Genomic DNA, 19,283 nt, shown 5'->3' on the forward strand with positions numbered 1-19,283 from the left:
TAAAACTCTCCCCTAACCTGTTCCTTCTTCACCTACCCTTAATCTCAGCACAATACTGACATCCCACCATACAGAGAATAACAGAGCCAATCCCGGGGAACTCTCCCTTATCTAAAGTTCCCACGTGTACTCATTTGCCTGTTCTTGGCCTATAGCCTTCTGTCACGGGAAGACTCTCTGGCCGTAACATTCTTGATCTCATCCCAAGCTTTCAAACAATTACTCACTTACACTTCTATACCTTCAGTCTTTTCCGTTCCTCTCTTTCCTTCTGCTCAACCAATAAAATTTTGAAAATCTTCTAGACCTAAAAATCCCATCCAAAAGCAAAGACACAAAACACACTCTCAACCACTTACCTCCACCCGTCCTAGGTTACAGATCTGCTCTGACGCCTCACAATTACTCCCTCAAAATGGATGGAGCTGCATTCTGCTCCCCCTCCCCCACCAACTGCCGCTCCACTGCCCACTCCAACATGGCTGCCACCTCAGCACCACCCAAAGAATGCCATCAAAGATCATCAGTACTTGAAGAGGTCACATGGCTATGAAGTGGCAGAGGAGGGATTCAAACAAAACAAAAAAACCTATAAGGAACCTAGATGTTCATTAATGGGGTTCTCAATATGCATTGGTGAAACTGGGGAAGAAGGTGCAGAAAAAAACAGATATTAAAAAACATGCCTTCCTTATCCTATATATTAGGCTTAAAAACAATGGAGATAGGGTACAAAAAGGAAAGGAGGAGGAAAAGGAGGGAAGAAGATAGGGAGGGAAAAAGAGTGAGAATGAAAAAAAAGAGACTAGTAATAACTAATTTATTTAGGTCATTAAATATGAAATGTCCGATTGCAAATCAAAAGTTTATTATATCTCAAACAAGAATCTGTACAATTAATCACAGTATGGCCTAAATTATCGACACAATTTTGCCAACTTAATTGTAGCTTGTTAATGCCAGCAGCAAAGAAGCCTGGAGAGCAAGTGACGATGAAATTGCAAAAGGTATTTTCCATAGCTTGTTGAGAATTGAAGATTTTTCCTTGCAAGAAGTGGTCCAAAGGCTGGAAGAAGTGGTATTCAGTTGGTGCAATGTCTGGTGATCATGGTGGATGACAGAGAGAGTTTCAAATCCAGCCTCTGTAGTTTTGTACAAGCAGCCCTGTTGTACAATGTGGACTCAAGCGTTGTCTTGCAAGAGGATTGGCCTCTCTGTATTGACCAATCTCAGCTGCTTCATCTCAAGCATCCTCATCATTTCATCCAATTGGTTGCAGTAGAGTCCACTGTAATCCATTGACCAGGTTTCATGAAGCTATAGTGGATAATACTGGTGCTAGACCACTAAACAGACACCATTAGCTTTTTTGATGAATATTCGGTTTGGGACTGAATTTTGGCACTTCATCTTTATCCAACCATTGTGCCCAACACTTGTGATTGACAAAAAGAATCCATTTTTCATCACACGTAACAATATGGTGTAGAAATGGTTTGCCTTTATGTCGTGACAGCAGAGAAAGGCAAACTTCAAGATGATTTCTCTTCTTACGCTTGTTTAATTCATACAAACCCATCTATCTAGCTTCTTTACCTTGCCGATTTGTTTCCAATGGTCCAATATTGTTGGAATAGTAATGTCAAACCTCGGTGCTAATTCGTGCGTGGGTTGAGATGGATTCACTTCCACTACAGCTTTCAGCTCATCAGTATCCACCTTGGTCTCAAGTTGCCTACAGGGCTCATTTTACAGATTAAAATCACCACAACAGAACTTCTCAAATCACTGAAGTACTGTGTGTTCATTAGCCATGTCCTTCCCAAACACTCTGTTGACATTTTGAGCTGTCTGTGCTGCACTGGTTCCACCACGGAACTCATATTTGAAAACAACACGAATTTTTACTTATCCATGGTTTCACAAAAATTGCTCTACAAAAATTGAAAGTTAATCACAAGCTAAACCATCCGTTTGAAAGACTGAGGATGTACCCTCACAACAGTAAAGGAAGTGTCAAAGTGAAATGTCAGAGATATCAACTATCATACTTAGTACCTAAGGAAATCGGATATTTCATACTGAATAGCCTAAATAATAATCCAGATGGCTTCTATGACATTCTTGAGATAAGACCAAGGGCTTCATGATGGTTTTCTTCCCTGTGTATCAAGTATTTAACTTGACCATGTTATTAATAAGTGTCCAGTAATTCTATCACATAATTTAAGTTGGTGTAATTGTAGGTAAGAGTTTTCATGGGTGGGAAAAGGCATAAAGCAGAGGAAAATGCAGGTAGATCTCTGAGCTTTAGAGTATTTGAAGTTAGAAAATCCTGGGTTCATTATTTCTGTGATTCTGAAAGGCTTTGGGCATTCTTCTAGTTTTCATAATGGATGGGTAGTGGTTGTATATTTGGAATTAATTGAGTCACACCCCATTTCCTGCTCATACTTTTGCATGAAATTCTCATACCTGGTTACCTATTCTCAGCCTTAGCCTACTCCTTACATAGTTATTGTAGCAATTGTCTCGAGTTATCAATTGCTGGATTTCTTGGTGCTAAGTACTAGCATGATAATGGGGCCACAACGAGTGAGACTGGGGACCACAAGTGCTACAGGAGAAAATGTTTGAACTTCAACAGTATAGTCAAATTTTTCAGATACATTTCACAACACTAAGGTAGATTCGTGTACTAGTCATGTTGTTGGTTCAATGCATAAAAATAAAAATATTCACGGACATGTAAAAATCACTCAGTCTGGCTGAAATAGATCTGCTAATTAACTGCAAGAGATGAATAGGTACGTATTCAGAAATTTAACCAGTACTTTTCAGAAACAGTCTATACAAAGAAGTCAGAGTGTGAATAATCCATGAATATGGAATTATCTATGGTGAAAAGTTGAGTGACTTTTTCAGAAGGATGTGTATTTGTGTCCTAGTGCTTCCAAGTTACCATAACTTAATGGTTTAACACATATTTACTGTCCTACAAGTCTAGACATCAAAAGTCTGAAATGAGTCTCACCGGGCTAAAATCAAGGTGTGAGCAGACATACACTCCTTCCAGATGCTTTCGGGGAGAATCCACTCCCTTACCTTTTCCAGCTTCCAGAAGCTGACTGCATTGTTTAGCTCAAGACTCCCTTTCTTCTTCAAAGCTAGCAATCACATTACCCTGACCCTCATTTCCATTGTCACATCTCCGTGTCTGATTCTCACTATTGTGTCTCCCTCTTTCACTTAAAAGGACCCTTGTGATTACAGTGGAACCACCTGGATAGTGTAGGATAATCTCCACATTTCAATGTCTGCTGATTAATCACCTTAATTTTGTTTGCAACCTTAATGCCCCTTTGCCATGTAACGTAACATTCACAGGATCTATGAATTAGGACATAGACATTGTCAAGGGGTCATTAGTTTACCTACCACAGAAGGAAAGGCTATTAAATATAATAAGGGATAACATCACTGATAGGAAGTCCACCCACATGAGGTAAATAGTGAGGTCATAAGAGGATACAGGTATGTGACAGAATTCACTCTATTGTTATTACTGAGGTTAAGAACAAGTATGCCAATTTTCTAAGACTTATTTTGGGCTAGGCCAGAGGTGTCACATGTTTATCAAACTCTAGCCATACATGAAGCTGTCCTATCTCTGCACTTGTCAGTTCTATAAGTCATAAGTCTGTTTGGATTGCTTCTTTTCTGATCTAAAACTGAAATATCACTAAAATAAGGAAGTCCACATCCTGAAGTTCATTTGAACTTCAATGATTATGTTATGAGATAAACTTAGAAGCCTTTTGGCTAGTTGGTTCCTGATAAAGAATCATATTTACCTAAATTTAGAGCTAATGTTATGTAACGGAAAATGTACAAAGATTTTGGAAGTAAAACAGTCTTGGGCTTATTTATCAGCCTAAATAGAACATAAATATAAAACCTAATCCTGGCTCTGACACTTAAAAACTATTTGTTCTTAGGCCCACATTAATTACTAAGATGACTACACAAAGCATTAATAAACCATGGAGACATTTCTGGCATTAATTATTAAATTTCAAAATATAACTGACTCTGGCTGAGAAGACTGGCATCAAGGCCGGATGCAGTGGCTCGTACTTGTAATCCTAGCATTCTGGGAGTCCGAAGCAGGAAGATTGCTTGAGCTCAGGAGTTCGAGACCAGCCTGAGTAAAAGCAAGACCCCACCTCTTAAAAAAAAAAAAAAAAAAGAAAAGAAAAATTATCCAGGCATGTTGGCACACACCTATAGTCTAAGCTATCTGGGAGGCTGAAGCAGGAGGATCACTTGAGCCCAGGAGTTTGAGGCTGCAGTGAGCTATGATGATGCCACTGCACTCTACTCAGGGTGACAAAGCAAGACTATGTCTCAAAAAAAAATGTAATTTAAATGCCTGGATATATATGAAGTTAGGACATTAAAACAAAGGATAGGGAAGGTAAGAGAACAAGAAAAACCAAGGAAGATGACAACGGGACTAAATTCAAGTATGGGGTAGATTTTAACTGATGATGAACATATGTTTGGATTACATTGCCTATTTAATGACAATAAAATGGGTTTAATTTATTTAAACAATTGGTGCTTTCATCAAAAATGACACACATATTAACACTATATATCATACCATAGTGAGTCCTCAAAAGGCAAAATTTAGAGAAATAATGCTAAGAGTGGCAAAAACATAAGAACCTAAAAGTATATGCCCAGTATTTTTAATAAAGAAGAAGTAAATTGACCAGTAAGATGTTAGGAGAAATGAGCGTAACCCTTGGAGGAACAAACAAAATGACAGCAGAAAACTGTGAGAAGATGTTTACAGCTGAGACAAATGTAAGTTCTTGGAGAAAACTTCCACAAAAAGAAAAATGTACAGAATTCCAGAAAAGAAGGCAATAGAAGTAATGTCTATAACATAAATCGCAATGAGGTCTCAAAAATATTTAAGATCATACTATAGATGGAGAATCACAGATAAAATTACAAAATTGAGACTCAGATATACATAAGGACATAAATGTTGCTTGGAATTGCTTTTATAATGTACCAGATACTTACCATTAAATGCATAAGGTGGTCCATTTCTTCAGCCCTGTAAGTTTGATATATACTCACAACATGGGATTAAATAATAATGATGATGATACTCTGTTGTTGTTGTTTTTCTTTGCATTTTCATATAGACATGTCCATATCATGTATACAATACTATAGTGTATGATCTTTATTTCATATTTTAATAGCATGATTAGCAAGCAAAATTCTCTCACCTGCTTCTTTACCTTCCCAGCTACTATGACTAAATCTGGGTTACTTTATTATGGTAGTCATAGTAGTAGTACACATACACAAACATACACTAAAACTACACTAAATACATATTAATACTATGCTTTAGTAAATTTACTAAATTACAGTCAACATTTTACAATTCTTTTTCCTATTCTATTTAGAATTTATCTATTATTCAAAAAATTGCATGGTACTCTTTTTCCTTTCTCTGACTGTGATTTCATATACAGTTATTCATATTGCGTTACATTTTATATATGCATATAATTATATTACATTATAAATTTTTATAGTCTTTTTTCTTCAAGTCTGAAATACTCTATTATTATCAGCAAATGTTACTATAACAGAGATATTTCCATTAGTCAAATATGTCAAATGACTTTGAGAAAATGTGATTAGCTAACAGCATACTGTAAGAAAACTTCAGGATTGTTTAACAATATCTACAAGAATCCAAAGAAAGAAATATTGAAATATAAAATTTAACCTACAAGGTCTTCTATTAAGGTATTTTTCCATAAACACAGAAAGTTATTTAAATTTTGTCTACAAAGTTAAAGGTTTTGCTTTTCCCAGAGAGAATTTAAGATGCCACAGTAGTCTCAGGGAGGTCTGTCTTAGTTTGCTGTTTCCCCAAATTATAATAAATGAGCGGCCTCAGGGAAAGACAGTTGAAATATCAATGACAAACATCATGGCCCAATAACTCTGTACCTTAAGGAAGATCCAACTTCCTATTAGGGTGGAAATAAAGTAAATGATGAAGAGAAGAGGAATGCTGTCACCATTTTCATGGCCCTTTTATGAGCCTCTGTGCTGGAGTTCCTGGAGCCCAGGGAATTGAGCTGCAAATTCTTGGTGTGTCCCACCAAGGGCAGAAATAAAAGGAGCAAAGAGATCAGGGACAGAAGAAAGTGGATAACATAGGTCCAGCTAAGAAGAATAAGGCTTCTAAGAGAGAAGGTTTTACTTACATCTAAATGCAAAGTCATGTTTCTTTCACGTACTCTGTAGGTATGCATCCACAACTCAGGAAGAGCATCCTACATTAAAAGGTTAACAGACAATAAGAACAAAGACCCCAGGAAAAGCACAAGAACCACTCTGTTCATTTTCCACTTTGGCCAGATGAAAAAGAAGAGGGAGAAACTGGCTATCTTAAGTAAGTAGAAAATGCCTAGGCAGGTGACACACCAGGTAGTTAAGTGATTACTTAGTGCTCAAAGAATAGTAAGCAGTTTTGCTGGTTTACCGGTGGCATACACATGAGGAAATAGCCCCATTACAAATGAATCGAATAGTGTTGCCCACAGTTGAATGATTCTGGCCATAGCCAAGCTGGTGAGGATGAGATCAGCTGATGAGACCTTCCGACCCTTGAGCCACTCCATGCACAGCTTATCAGTCCAACGCGCCCATTTCCCACCATTCTGAATGCGAGTTCTACTGTTCCCACCACCAGAAAAGAAATCTTCATTCCAATTGACATTTCTATGAAAATAGTTCTAATGTTGTACCTCACTGACAGATTTATAGCCAAAGTTACAGATGGACACCCATTTATGATGCTTTCTATATATGTTTTCACCACAATTCCAGAAAGTACAGTCAAAATTCTGCCATGTAATGTACTTCTGGAGATTTTCATGAAAAAATAGTTTCTTCTATTTACATTGTAATTCCAGTACTAAAGCAAACAGTTTTGTGAAGAGATACAAAGTTTCATAAATATCTTCTTACCACTTCCAGTTAGCTACTACATAATTTTTACACTAAATGCTAATAAGGTCCATTCATCTTTGGCATCAGCTGCAGTTTTCCATTCATGGTAATGACTAAAAAGATGGAGTCTGGTGTGTAAACATGAAATTGTCTCCAGTTTCTATTGTTCCACCTTCAAACTTAAGAAGACCTTATTCTCACGTGTTTCAGATTTCTATTGCTGCTACAGTAAATTACCACAGATTTAGTGGCTTAAACACCGCAAATTAATTGTCTTACAGTTCCATAGATCAGAAGTCTGACAGAGGTCTCACTAGGCTAAAATCAAGGGGTCAGGTAAGCTGTGTTGTTTTCTGAGGCTCTTGGGGAGAATCCATTTCCTTGCCATTCCCAGCTTCTAGAAACTAGCTGCAGAACTTGGTTTTGGGTCCCCTTCCTCCACCTTTCCATCTTCAAAATCAGATGTGTTGCATCTCTCTGATTCTTCTTCCATTGACACATCTCTGACTTTAGTCCAGAAAGAATCTCTGCTTTTAAGGGTTCATATGATTAGAATGGACCCACCTAAATAATCCAGGATAATCTCTCATCTCATGGTGTATACCTTTAATCACATCTGCAAAGTCCCTATACCATGTAAGGTTAGCATATTAACAGGTTGCAAAGATTAGGACATGGACATCTTTGGGAGGCCATTATTCTGCCTACCATATCATGTACCATAAAGGTGGCTTTCTTATGTCCCCTGCCCTGACCCCAATCTTTCAATGCTTGGTAGAGGCCCAGGGAAAGGAGCTAGTAATTACAGATCACTCTTGTGTCTGAGGTTTCCAAGGACTCTAAACTGTCACACTAAACTATAACACAATTGATTTTTATAAGAATTGGTTAAAATTTCAGCCATTTTCTTCTTATCGACCTTTAGCAGCTAAAAATAGCAGCTAAGCTATTCTTTTCAGTTCTGCCAAAGATTTAATAGTTCATGTGTCCTACCTGGAAGGTCTTACCACCTTTTGGAATTCAATTTACCTGCTTACCTTGCAACTTAAGCTCTAACAAGCTTAAAATAAATTATGACTTCAAAGCCTATCTAATTTATTCTCCCTGTTATAGCAGAAGCAACATTCTCTCATGTTTTTCTACCTCCCAAAAGAAAGCAGAATACTCAAATTGGTTTTCAAAATACATGCATAAAGGTATACATATATCATATTCTTCCATATGCATCATATACAAACTTATTTTGTAAAAAATTTTTAGTGAAAGACTCAGAGAGATGATTTCTCATGCAGCCTCCTTGGCCTTTGCAACCTAGAATAGATCTTAATAATTTGACAATTATTAGGTATATTCCATTATCTAAAAGAGAGGTGGGAGAGGGCGAGAACAGAAAAGTCTTCCTGGAAAAGTGGAAATAAGAGTATATGTTTAGGTATTAAAAATCTTCTAATAAGAAGTACAATGATTCCAAATTATACATACATATTAAAGCCATAGCAAAAACAAAAAACAAACAAACAAAAAAAAACAAAGAGTTCTTACATGGACTTCTACTTGATTTCTTTTTTCCTAATACAAAAATAAATTTTTGGTTGGGCACAGTGGCTCACGCCTATAATCCCAGCACTCTGGGAAGTCGAGGCAGGAAGAATGCTTGAGGTCAGGAATTTGAGACCAGCCTGAGCATGAGCAAGACCCCAGTCTCTATTAAAAATAGAAAAAATTAGCCGGGCGTGGTGGCCCATGTCTGTAGTTCCAGCTACACGGGAGGCTGAGGCAGGAGGACCGCTTGAGCCCAGAAGTTTGAGGTTGCTGTGAGCTAAACTGACACCACGGCACTCTAGCCTGGGAGACAGAGAGAGACTCTGTCTTAAAAAAATAAATAATAATGAGAAAAAAAGAAAATAATAATAAATAAATAAATTTTTGTTAAGGCTTTCATAGAGCCAAGGTTTTCCATCATATCAAGCCGAATATAATCTTCTGAAGCATTATCTGTGAGGCCTGCCTCAGCTTACTCTTCCCTAGAATCAGAAGCATAGAGTGATTAGAAAGGTAGAAGGTTGCTGTCTGCAAAAGCATCACACCCAGCTGGCTTTTATCATAAAATGAATCAATTTGGCCATAAAAATTGAAAAGTAGTACATGGTAGAGAAAAATAAAAGCAATTATAGTCTCCACAAAACTGAATTTACTTCCAATGAAATGTTAATAAAACAAGGACTCCATCAGAATCATAATAATCATGTAATTAATTCTACTTCATCCAGACGAAAAATGGTTGAGAAAAAATAGCTGTCTTGAGACCCCCAAATTATTAGGCAGATAGCAAACCAGAGGGCTGAGTGACTGATCAGTGTCCAAAAGGAAATAGTACTTTTTTCTAGGTTGGCATTGGCACAAGTTAATGGTGTGCTGCGAACACAAGTATAAAAATATCACATAATACTAAACACAGATGACAGATTCTAGAGATGGCTAAACTGATGAAAAATCAGTTTTAAAAGTCTTCCAAGGCCTGAGCCAGTCAATGCAGTTAACCAATATATCAAGCCATTTCCATACAGTCCAATCATGAATTCTAATACCACAAACAGCAAAATATCTTTCCTTATAACATACACACAGAGAGAAAAATCTTAATCTCTAATGTTGCAACTGATTTTTCTGCTTCAGTATAATACACATGATGCTTGACCATACACTCTTGATCCAGAAATTGTCCAGTATTGCTGTGAAAGCTAGTCATTGGGATTACTTGATATAATTTGTTTTCCTTTCAAAGAATTTTCATAAACCCGTGTATGTTTACACTAAACCTCAAAGTTTCCATGTGTGGTGATGATTGAAAGGTTGAACTCAATTTGTTAGCATGCACATGCTGGATAAACTCACTGATTTACGATTTTCCTCTTACCTTCAGGCTTGGATCATTTGGATCCAGTCCTTGCATTCTGAATGCATTTCTTACATATAATAGAGCACTTACATTGCCAAATTCCCTCCCTCCCAAAAATTGAAAATTTGGCAATATGGTACTTTGCAGATCTACTGAAGCTTACCTTAAAACTTTTCCAAAGATCATCAAGCTAAACAGGCCTTCAAAATGTATTCAAACTGGAATATAAAGTCAAAAATAGAGGAACAAGAAGGATCAGGAAAGGAATGCCAAGAATCAATGAAGTACCATGGAAAGAAATGGCTTAAGATATGCATTATTGTTGATAACTTGTTCATATGTGCTATTGGAAAGAAGTGTAGATTAGTCATTCAAATCTAAAGATCAAGGGACAGAATAAAAACTACAACTAAAATATTGGTCTTATCCCACTCTCCTTTATCAGGTTCACCTGATGGAAATCCTTCATCAGCTCTAGAGCATTAATGAGTAAGATTTAGATCTTTGTGACTGGTCTTCTTTGCCTATCCCTTCTCATTAGAAGAGGACCTCAATCTGGCCATGTTATCAGCGGGTGGCTGCTATTTTCCACATGGGATCACGGTGGAAGACAGGATTTACATGGAGTTAACCAGAGCTGAGGCAGGTGGAGAGTGGGGGTGGGGTGGGGCACAAGGAAGAGTGGAAGAGAGAATGAATCCACAAATTCAGGCACAAATTAATGATTCCCATGACCTTGAATGGCTTTATGTATTATTCTTTCAATTTAATGAGAGTAAATGATACATGTTTACTGAAACTATACATCTCCTGGTTCTTAGAGGTGATCATCATTCACCTTACTTGGCTTTTCAGTCTCTATACTAGTATTTTAGAAGCTGTCATAAGTAATTATGAACAGTTCCTCTAAGTGCTGTCGATTTGCTCTGGTGGTATTGGCACAGCAAAGTAGCAGAAGAAGAAATTCTAGCTGGGAACACACAACTACGTTTTAGAAATTTCCCAATGGCATTTTATTTGTACCAATCATATCATCAGTAGGATAAATAGAAACAGAGGTACTCTAGTATACAGTAATTGTGCTTTGAACAGTACTAGAGATATGCAGTGCAGGGTGAAATATGAGATATTTGAAAAATACTTTTCAGAACCAGACTGTAATCTGAAGGTTATGATCAGAAATCACACATTTGAATAATCCATGTAGAGGGTGTATGTGACGAAAAATACAGAGCTTTCTAGTTAAAATGGAAGATTAGTGAAGGTAATGAAATGTGCATCATTTAAATATCAGGATATTATTGTGGTTATGGGAGATCCATTGTGATGTTACTCTAGGAGTATTAACAGTTTGAAAGTAGACGGTAATATCTGCCTAGCCACAGGTTTCACAAGTGCAGCTCCACGTAGAAATGACTGAAGCTTCCACAGCTAATATGAACTTTTTATGGGTTTACATAGGTGGGATTACGTAAAAAACATAAATGTGTGTATGTGTACTTTTTTTTTTTGCTTAGTTTCTGCCACATGCCATTTAAATATTTCTAACACACAGAAAAATCCATAGTCTAAGATAGTGATCCTTTACAGTTATGGTATATTATGCATACGTAGTCTTTGTGCCTGTTCTGACTTACGGAAGGAGATCAACTTGTCCTAACACTAGAGTTAACGTTAGGAAATCAAAGGGTAAGATTCCTGGCTAACATGCCAGACCACACAGCAGACAAACCCGAGTTTTAATCAAGCTTTGGCCCTTGCAAACTGCGTGTTCTAGGGCAAATCACATAATTTTCATTTTAAAGTGGAAATAACATCTGCATGGCTGTTCGTGTATGTTATATAACATCCCCTATTCCAGCTCTACCACTGGCTAAGCTCTAAATGGTAAATACCACTCCGAGAAGCGACAGGAAGGGGCGGAGCGCCAACGTCGGCTGGGGCCGGCGCCGCGCATTGCACGAAGCGGCGGCGGCAGCAGTAGGCGCAGGTGTAAGCTCGCGGCCGCTTTGTGCCGGGTCCCGGCCCTCACTTGGGGGTTCGCGGGGCCTGCGGTGACCCTCGGCTCCAGGCGCTGGACGGCCAGCGACAACGGGTCCATGGCCCCAGCGGCGGCTCCATCCTTCCTGGCCGTCAGGGCCACGAGCCCGACCGCAGCCCCCACCTCGTACGGGGTCTTCTGCAAGGGGCTCTCCCGCACCCTGCTCGCCTTCTTTGAGCTGGCCTGGCAACTACGCATGAACTTCCCGTACTTCTACGTCGCGGGCTCGGTGATCCTCAACATCCGCTTGCAGGTACACATTTAGAGCCGTGACTAAGCTGCCGGTCTCTGGGGCCCACATGATGGCCGACTCCCGGGAAGCCTCGGGGCGGAGCGGACCTGCGGGCGACAAGCTCTGCAGTCTCGCGAGAGTGCCCGGGCGCCCTCCGCGGCTGCGGTCTTCGCTGCTGACCGAGCTTGCCGGAGGCTGGCGGAAAGCCAGTCGCGACCAGAAAGAGGAAATGCGCCACTCCGGGAGCGGAGGATTTAGTAAAGACCCACGGATGATTTAAGAAACTATGCGTCCTTAAAACAAACACCGGACGAATTTCAGGATGTGACAAAGGGTACACGATGCATTATTTAAAAGGAAAAAACAGAAAGGCCAAAATTTTCAGAAAAAAATCAGTAGACTTTGGGAATATTGGATTGAATTGTAAGGAAGACTGGAATAAGAGAAGCTTACGGTATTAAGGATATGATATGGAAGGCATATATTTCATCCCACAAGAGAAAACAACGATAATCAGAAACTCTCAGTGAAAAAACCCAAAACTGTGCAGGAAAAGCATCCTCCAAATACCAAACATAGAATATTGAAGGATTTTGAACAAATGGTAGGGGAGGGCAAGAAAATGAACTCTATTTCGGTGTTCCTGTCAGCAACAAGTGGATCAAGACCTTGGAGCTAAAGAAAAGGAAAACCTGTCCTAGCACACAGCTTGGCTATTCAGTGAATAACATACAAGTATAATACTGCAGATGATGTTTATGGTTTCTATCTTTAAGGGAATGCTTAATTATGGTTACAAAGTGGAATGCAAATGTTACCAGCGGAGTTTTAAAAATACAGTCGGGAATACAGGTAGGAGTGTTGAGGGAGAGAAAGTAAGGTAAATTGAATGGTTGTGGTGTCCTTAAAAAGTGGGAAATTGAGAGATACAGACTGTTGACGGGGAAAAGACATTTTATTACTTCCAGGGTAACCTTAACATTTACTAGAATAGTAATATGTCTATATTAAAGAGAGAGGGTGGTCGGGAAGAACAGCATGAAGTCAACAGGTATGCCTAAAGATGGAGATTTCAGATGGGATATCTCAAAAAGAAAAATTGATTAACTGGTATATTTAAATATGGACTGGAGATTTTTCATTTTTCAGAGAGCCTGGGGATGAATTAGTTACCTGTAGATTTTTCAATTGAAAATACTGAGTTAATTATGAACCCCAGGAAAGATAAAAATTTAAAACCTACAGTGCATATCTTAACTATGAATATTAGTCGTGTGAGTCAGTCATAATTATGTATATACTGAATACTGATTTAACAAGAAATGATTATATAGCATTGGGAGGATGAGCGAGAAGAGATAGATATGTGTGTGATGATGGAGGGTCAAGCAGACCTAATATAGAAAAGTCAAAAAAAGCAGTACAAACATATTTTAAAAAAATAAATAAATGAAAAACAGCTAAGAGTCAAAAGTGATTGTCTCTGGAGAAAGGAAATCAGGCGTGAGTAGAGAAAAGGCTTACTGTCTTTTTACTACTAGTCTAACAGTATTTTGATTTCTTTTGACCTATGTATTTGCTTTCCTTTCACTAAAAACTGATTTAAATAAATTTCATTTTTAAAAGTTTTCCAAGTAATTCAAATGTGCCCCACTGGTTAAGACCCCCCAAAGCAAAGTGGGATTGAGTTTTTAAATCAAGCAGACCTCTGTTAAAATAAAACTCTAGTTTTGTGGCTTTAGATGAGTCCATTAATCTAAATAAACCTGTTTCCTCAACATTTAAATAAGGGTAAAATTATCTACCTTGAGTCTTAGAGTTAGAAATAAGCCTGCCTAAGTGTTTGATATATACACAATAAGCAGTATTTGTTGTAACTGAATATCACATTAAAATGTGAATAAAAGGTAAAACACACATAGGGAAAACTTGCTTTTCCAGAGGACATTTTCAGTCCTAAAGAAGGCAAGTAGGGTACTGACCCTACAAGGGTTGGGGAGGAGCCTCCAGGATGATTCTAGGTGAGATATTTGAGTAGAAAGGGCACCATTATTGCCCAAGGTAAAGAATTAAACTGGTTATAATGTTCTGTATTCCACTCATTGAGTCCAGCAAACAATATTCTGTGGTTTTGAAATAAGCATCCTGCCCCATCATCATGATGTCTGGCTTGGGGTAATTGTTCTTTCTACTCATAGTCTCTGGCCAAATTCTACTGAGCACATCCTTCTCTTCTGTCTGCCTTCTCTACTCTTTTTCTGCCTATAGATACTCTACCTGTGTTTTAACACTAAGCTTAGAAGGTATTTTTTCCATTAAATTTATCCCAGAGTCCCCTGACCAGATTGGAGCTCACTTATTTTAATGCTGGAGGCTGTGTTAATATCAACCTGTGCCATTTTCATAGGCTGCCTTTTTTCCCCCCTAATGATCTGTTTTGTTTTTATTGTTTATATCCAAAAAGACAGGTTTCCTGGACTGTGATAGAGAGTGCAGGAATCAAAACATTAGTATCAGAAACGTAGTTCAGTCAATGAAGTGGTAATCCCAGGGGACTTAGAATGGTGGGCATTATAACAGAGTGTCCCAAAAGTCTCCATACAAAAGAAGAATTTTGTAATGAATATTTTGTAAATAAATTGTAAATAAAGGTACAATTAGCTACAGTTTCCCATTTTCCCTGTGTATGATGCTTTTGAGACACCCTGTGTTTCCTAGAAACACTATATCCCAATTTGTAACATAAATGAATATGTCTGTCAATAGTCTTGAAATGGTGACATGGAGTGGGGTACTCCATTTAGATGTCTACATGAACATGTATTTCTTTCAACTTTTTTCTTCTTGTTAGTAATTTGTTGCACTGCAGAAACTATGTTGGTTTAACAAAGTTAGTATTATCATATCCTCCAACTAGATTGGAAGCTCTATGAGGGAAGATACCCAGTTTTATATCTTGCAGTATCAGCAAATATATAGTACAATCTAAATGTAAACTCCATGATTTACCACATAGTCTTCGCAGTTACTGTAAAACAAGATGTATATTTTTCCTCCCACATGAAGCAATTCCATGAAGTTTCCCAGGGGAGAAAACAAGATTTTTGCCCTGACTAAACCACTTAATATTATAATTCACAATTAGGTTTATTCCTCTTGGCACATTTCTAGGTTCCAAAGATTTTGTTTGTTCCCTGCCTTATCCCCAAGCCTATAGTACTGCCTAATGCAAATGAGATGATAAATATTACTAAATGGATGAATGAATGGCAATTTCATTGGTATTCTATACATAGCAGTTAATAAAGAAAACATATTTACCCCATGTTAAGGTGATTGCTTTATTGTCCATAAGTTCAGCTTTATCAGACCATCATGAATATTGATTGCTCCCCACATCCCTCAAACATGAAGAAGCAGAGAGGTGGTATGATTATTAGCAATAAAGAAAAAACTTGTTAATGCAGGGTACCAAGGTACAGGCATCAATGAACAGTAAAGAGGAATGTAGGATTTTTAAATATTGGTGAAGGGAGTTAGGTATACCTGTTCATGAACCAAAATGAGGAAAATAAGTCATCACACAACCAAATAATAAAATACTGTAACTAGGACATCTTGGCTCTGAGAACATTAGCAAAGAAATCGAGATTGTGTTCAGATTTTTTTTTTTTATTCTTAAAATGAAAAGGTGTTTTTAAAAGATGATTTTAGCTTTTTAATTGATGAAAACTTTGAAAATATCTAAAACTGAAGGCAAAGAGGAATGTAATTAATAGAAGTTTTGAAACTCAGAGACCAGGTTATATGTATATGAAAGGGAAACTAAATGATTTCTAGAACTAACTCATTTATTACACATGGGGCTAAGGAATGTAGCAATATCCAAGTTAGGATGGTGTCTTTGTCTTCTTAAACTGCATCTACATTGGTGCCCCCCAAAATGTTTAAAACTGAAAATAGTCCATCTTTCACCAGAATTACATCCACAAATAACCTCCCAAAAAACTATTGTGTAACTTTTTTCTGAATTGATCAAACCAACCATCTGATCCTTCTTTTAAATGAAGAATTATTCTTGGCAATCCAGCTCAGGACATAGGTCACTGTAGACTGCATTAACCAATGTTATAGCTGAGTAGACTGTAGTAGTTTGGGTTTGGCAGGTGGCCTCCTTGTTCGCTTACTTTAATTAAGGAAATCCCTGGCTCAAAGGATAATAGATTTATCAAGAACAGCAGCAAACCACCTGAACAATCAGAGATTATCGCATTCTCCGAAAAATGTATTGGTCTATGCATATTTCCACTAGGACTTTTTCTTTCAGTACATTTCAAGACAACGTGGCTTGCCACACTGTAAAATACCTTCTCTGCTTAAGTTCAAGGCCTATGACAGGGCTCATGTATAAGCCTCTTTTGGCATTAGAAAAGGTTATTTGCAACTCTTCAATAAACCAATGGTGTGACGAAACTGGGAAAAAAACCTCATAACATCAACATTATAAAATACTATTTCAGGGGAAAGTGGTTGGCAAGCAAGCAATAACAATCATTTCATTTTACCAATTATTTGTTCCCTGGATGGGTTACAGTTCTCTCCAGATTGCTTAAGACTACGTAGTTTTCTGGGATCATGGCTTGGGGCTCCAACCCAGGGTCTTATTGTGGAGGATGGTGCTGCACAGCTTAATCTCAAAATGCCATTATTATTGGGAAAATAGTAGCCACTCTTACAGCCTGTGACACAGGTTTCATCTTTTAATAGTCATTTTTTGGCCCCTGCTCCTTACTGCTCCATCTCTCCAAGGTTAGTCCATGAGACGTGAGGACTTAATCCTATGAGACGTTTACTGCAAAGTCCCATTCACAAGGAGGAAGGTTGTGCAGAGCTGTTTCAATCTTCTGTATCTTGGTCGTTAAAGAAAAGTTTAGTAATACTACAATGTCAGTCTAAAAACTACAACTAAATATTCTCAGCATCTTCTAATCAGTACAAAGTATTCCTTAACTTTTTTACTGAAAGGAGTACATTCTAAACTATATTATCCTTGCTATCTGAACCTAAATATAGTCAGTGTGATTTTAATTTTAACCTTTCCTAAAGCAAGTCAATTCCGATGATAATCATTAGAAAATTTCTTATGCTGTGTCCAACACAATGAATGGAGTTTTAGAAATCTAAATGTCTATATAGGTCTGGATATACATGTATTGCCATCATCATCATCGTCATCAATACATCATAGCACTACACAGTGCAGTTTCGTGAAGGAAGAGCACATTAGACAAAGCCTATATGGTTCTTACATTCTTTCCAGCATCTACAACTGACCTGTTGCTCCATCAGAATTAATTTACAACTAACATATTTTCAACATTTTCCACAGTTTCTTTTTGTTTTTTATTTTTATTTTTTTGCTTCTATCATTGAACAATTATGGCAGTGGTAAACCTGAAAAAAGATTTCATTATTGACAGTTTTAAAATATGTTTACAATTATAATCTCTAAATTACTATTTATAAACTATTATATTAAAAATTGTAATATCATTGGCAAGCACAATTTTATCACCTGCTGGCCTTAAGCTTATATACATTTTTCTTTACTTTTATTTAATTTAAATTATTTTATTATAAAAGTCAACCCAGCAGTATACACAAACGCAGGTCTAAAATTTATGCATATATGTGATATTCCCTTATAAACTTTCCTTTCTGTTCTAATCCCTAGTGAGTTGGTTGTGTTAGTTTTCCCTTAGTATTTGTCATGGTATGACAAATATATATCCTTATACACAGACACTTAGATACGGACAAACACACACAAATTCAGTGTCAAAGTGTGACTTTGATTTTTGTAAAGTATGATTACAAGCATTATTCACTTGGGGGATAATTATTCAATTTCCTTTTATAAATTGAGTTGATTTTTCTCTTATTTTACAAAGGTAGGATAGCTTGAATTTCTAGCTGGATTCCTAATGACAGAATGGTTTTTTTTTTTTTAAAGTATATCTGTTATTACGACATTGTGTGCTTTGAACATTCCTGGTACGTAATTTATTTTTCACTTAGTATTGTAAAAATATTTCACCTACTCAGCTGGGAGGAGATTTTCATTTCTAATTGCTCGTGTTTTTTCTTCTTGCATACAAATATAATTACACATTTGCCAACATAAATAAAATTAATACATGTTACATTGTATATCTTACATTCATATGTAGTATGAAATATTTCCTTATTACTAACAAGTGTTAGAATGACAACATGCTTGCTTTTTAAAATATCCAATATTGTGAGTAAACTTTTATAGGTCATTCTAGGGAAATTTTGTGATATTCAATGGTACTTAAGAATCCAGTGACAAAAAAAAAATTATAAATTGGATTTTCAATGTCTTCTTTTTAATTGCCCTGATATAGAAAATTCTGGAAAAGTCTATGAAGCAAAAAAAGTTTCACTCATTTTAGGTGGCACTTAAGATGCTGCAATAGTCCCCCAGCAGTCTGTCTCAGTTTGATATTTCCCAAAATGAGAAAAAATGAGTGGCCCGAAGGAAAAATAGTCGATATGGACATGACAAGGAAATTGGCCTGTGGTTTGTGTGGCATAAGGAAAATCCAACCAGATACTATGATAGAAAAAAAGTGAACTATGAAGAAGAGAAGAAAAGACGTCACCATTTTTATGGCCCTCTTATGGGCCTGGGTGCTAACATCCCTGGAGCCCATGGAGTTGAGCTGCAAATTTCTGATATGCCTCATCAAGGACAGAAATAAAAGGACCAGTGAGGTCAGGGACAGAAGAAAGGGGATTAAGTAGATCAAATTGAAAACAATCCAACTGTTAAAATATACAGTTGTACTTACATCTGAAGATAAAGTTGAGTTTCTCTCATGTTTGTTATAGACATTAACCCAGAAGCCACTTAATGTGTCTGTTAACGCAAAGATGAAAAACAGTAAGCACAAAGACAACAGTTGGAGCACAAGTAGCACTCTGCTAATTCTCCACCTCAGCCAGATGAAGCAGGGGTGGGAGAAACTGGC

The 19,283-nt window shown here is 37.3% G+C and overlaps 1 protein-coding gene across 1 annotated transcript; it reads left to right on the top strand.

The window, feature by feature from the left end:
• The first annotated feature begins 11,804 nt into the window (after window positions 1–11,804).
• SMIM10L1 (small integral membrane protein 10 like 1) lies at window positions 11,805–12,966 on the top strand. The gene has a single exon (XM_069489580.1). It carries the CDS (start codon window positions 12,055–12,057, stop codon window positions 12,259–12,261), a length of 207 nt encoding a protein of 68 aa, XP_069345681.1. The 5' UTR covers window positions 11,805–12,054; the 3' UTR covers window positions 12,262–12,966.
• The last annotated feature ends 6,317 nt before the right edge of the window (window positions 12,967–19,283 follow it).

This window comes from Eulemur rufifrons, chromosome 16 (genome assembly GCF_041146395.1).
Source record: "Eulemur rufifrons isolate Redbay chromosome 16, OSU_ERuf_1, whole genome shotgun sequence".
Taxonomy (NCBI): domain Eukaryota; kingdom Metazoa; phylum Chordata; class Mammalia; order Primates; family Lemuridae; genus Eulemur; species Eulemur rufifrons.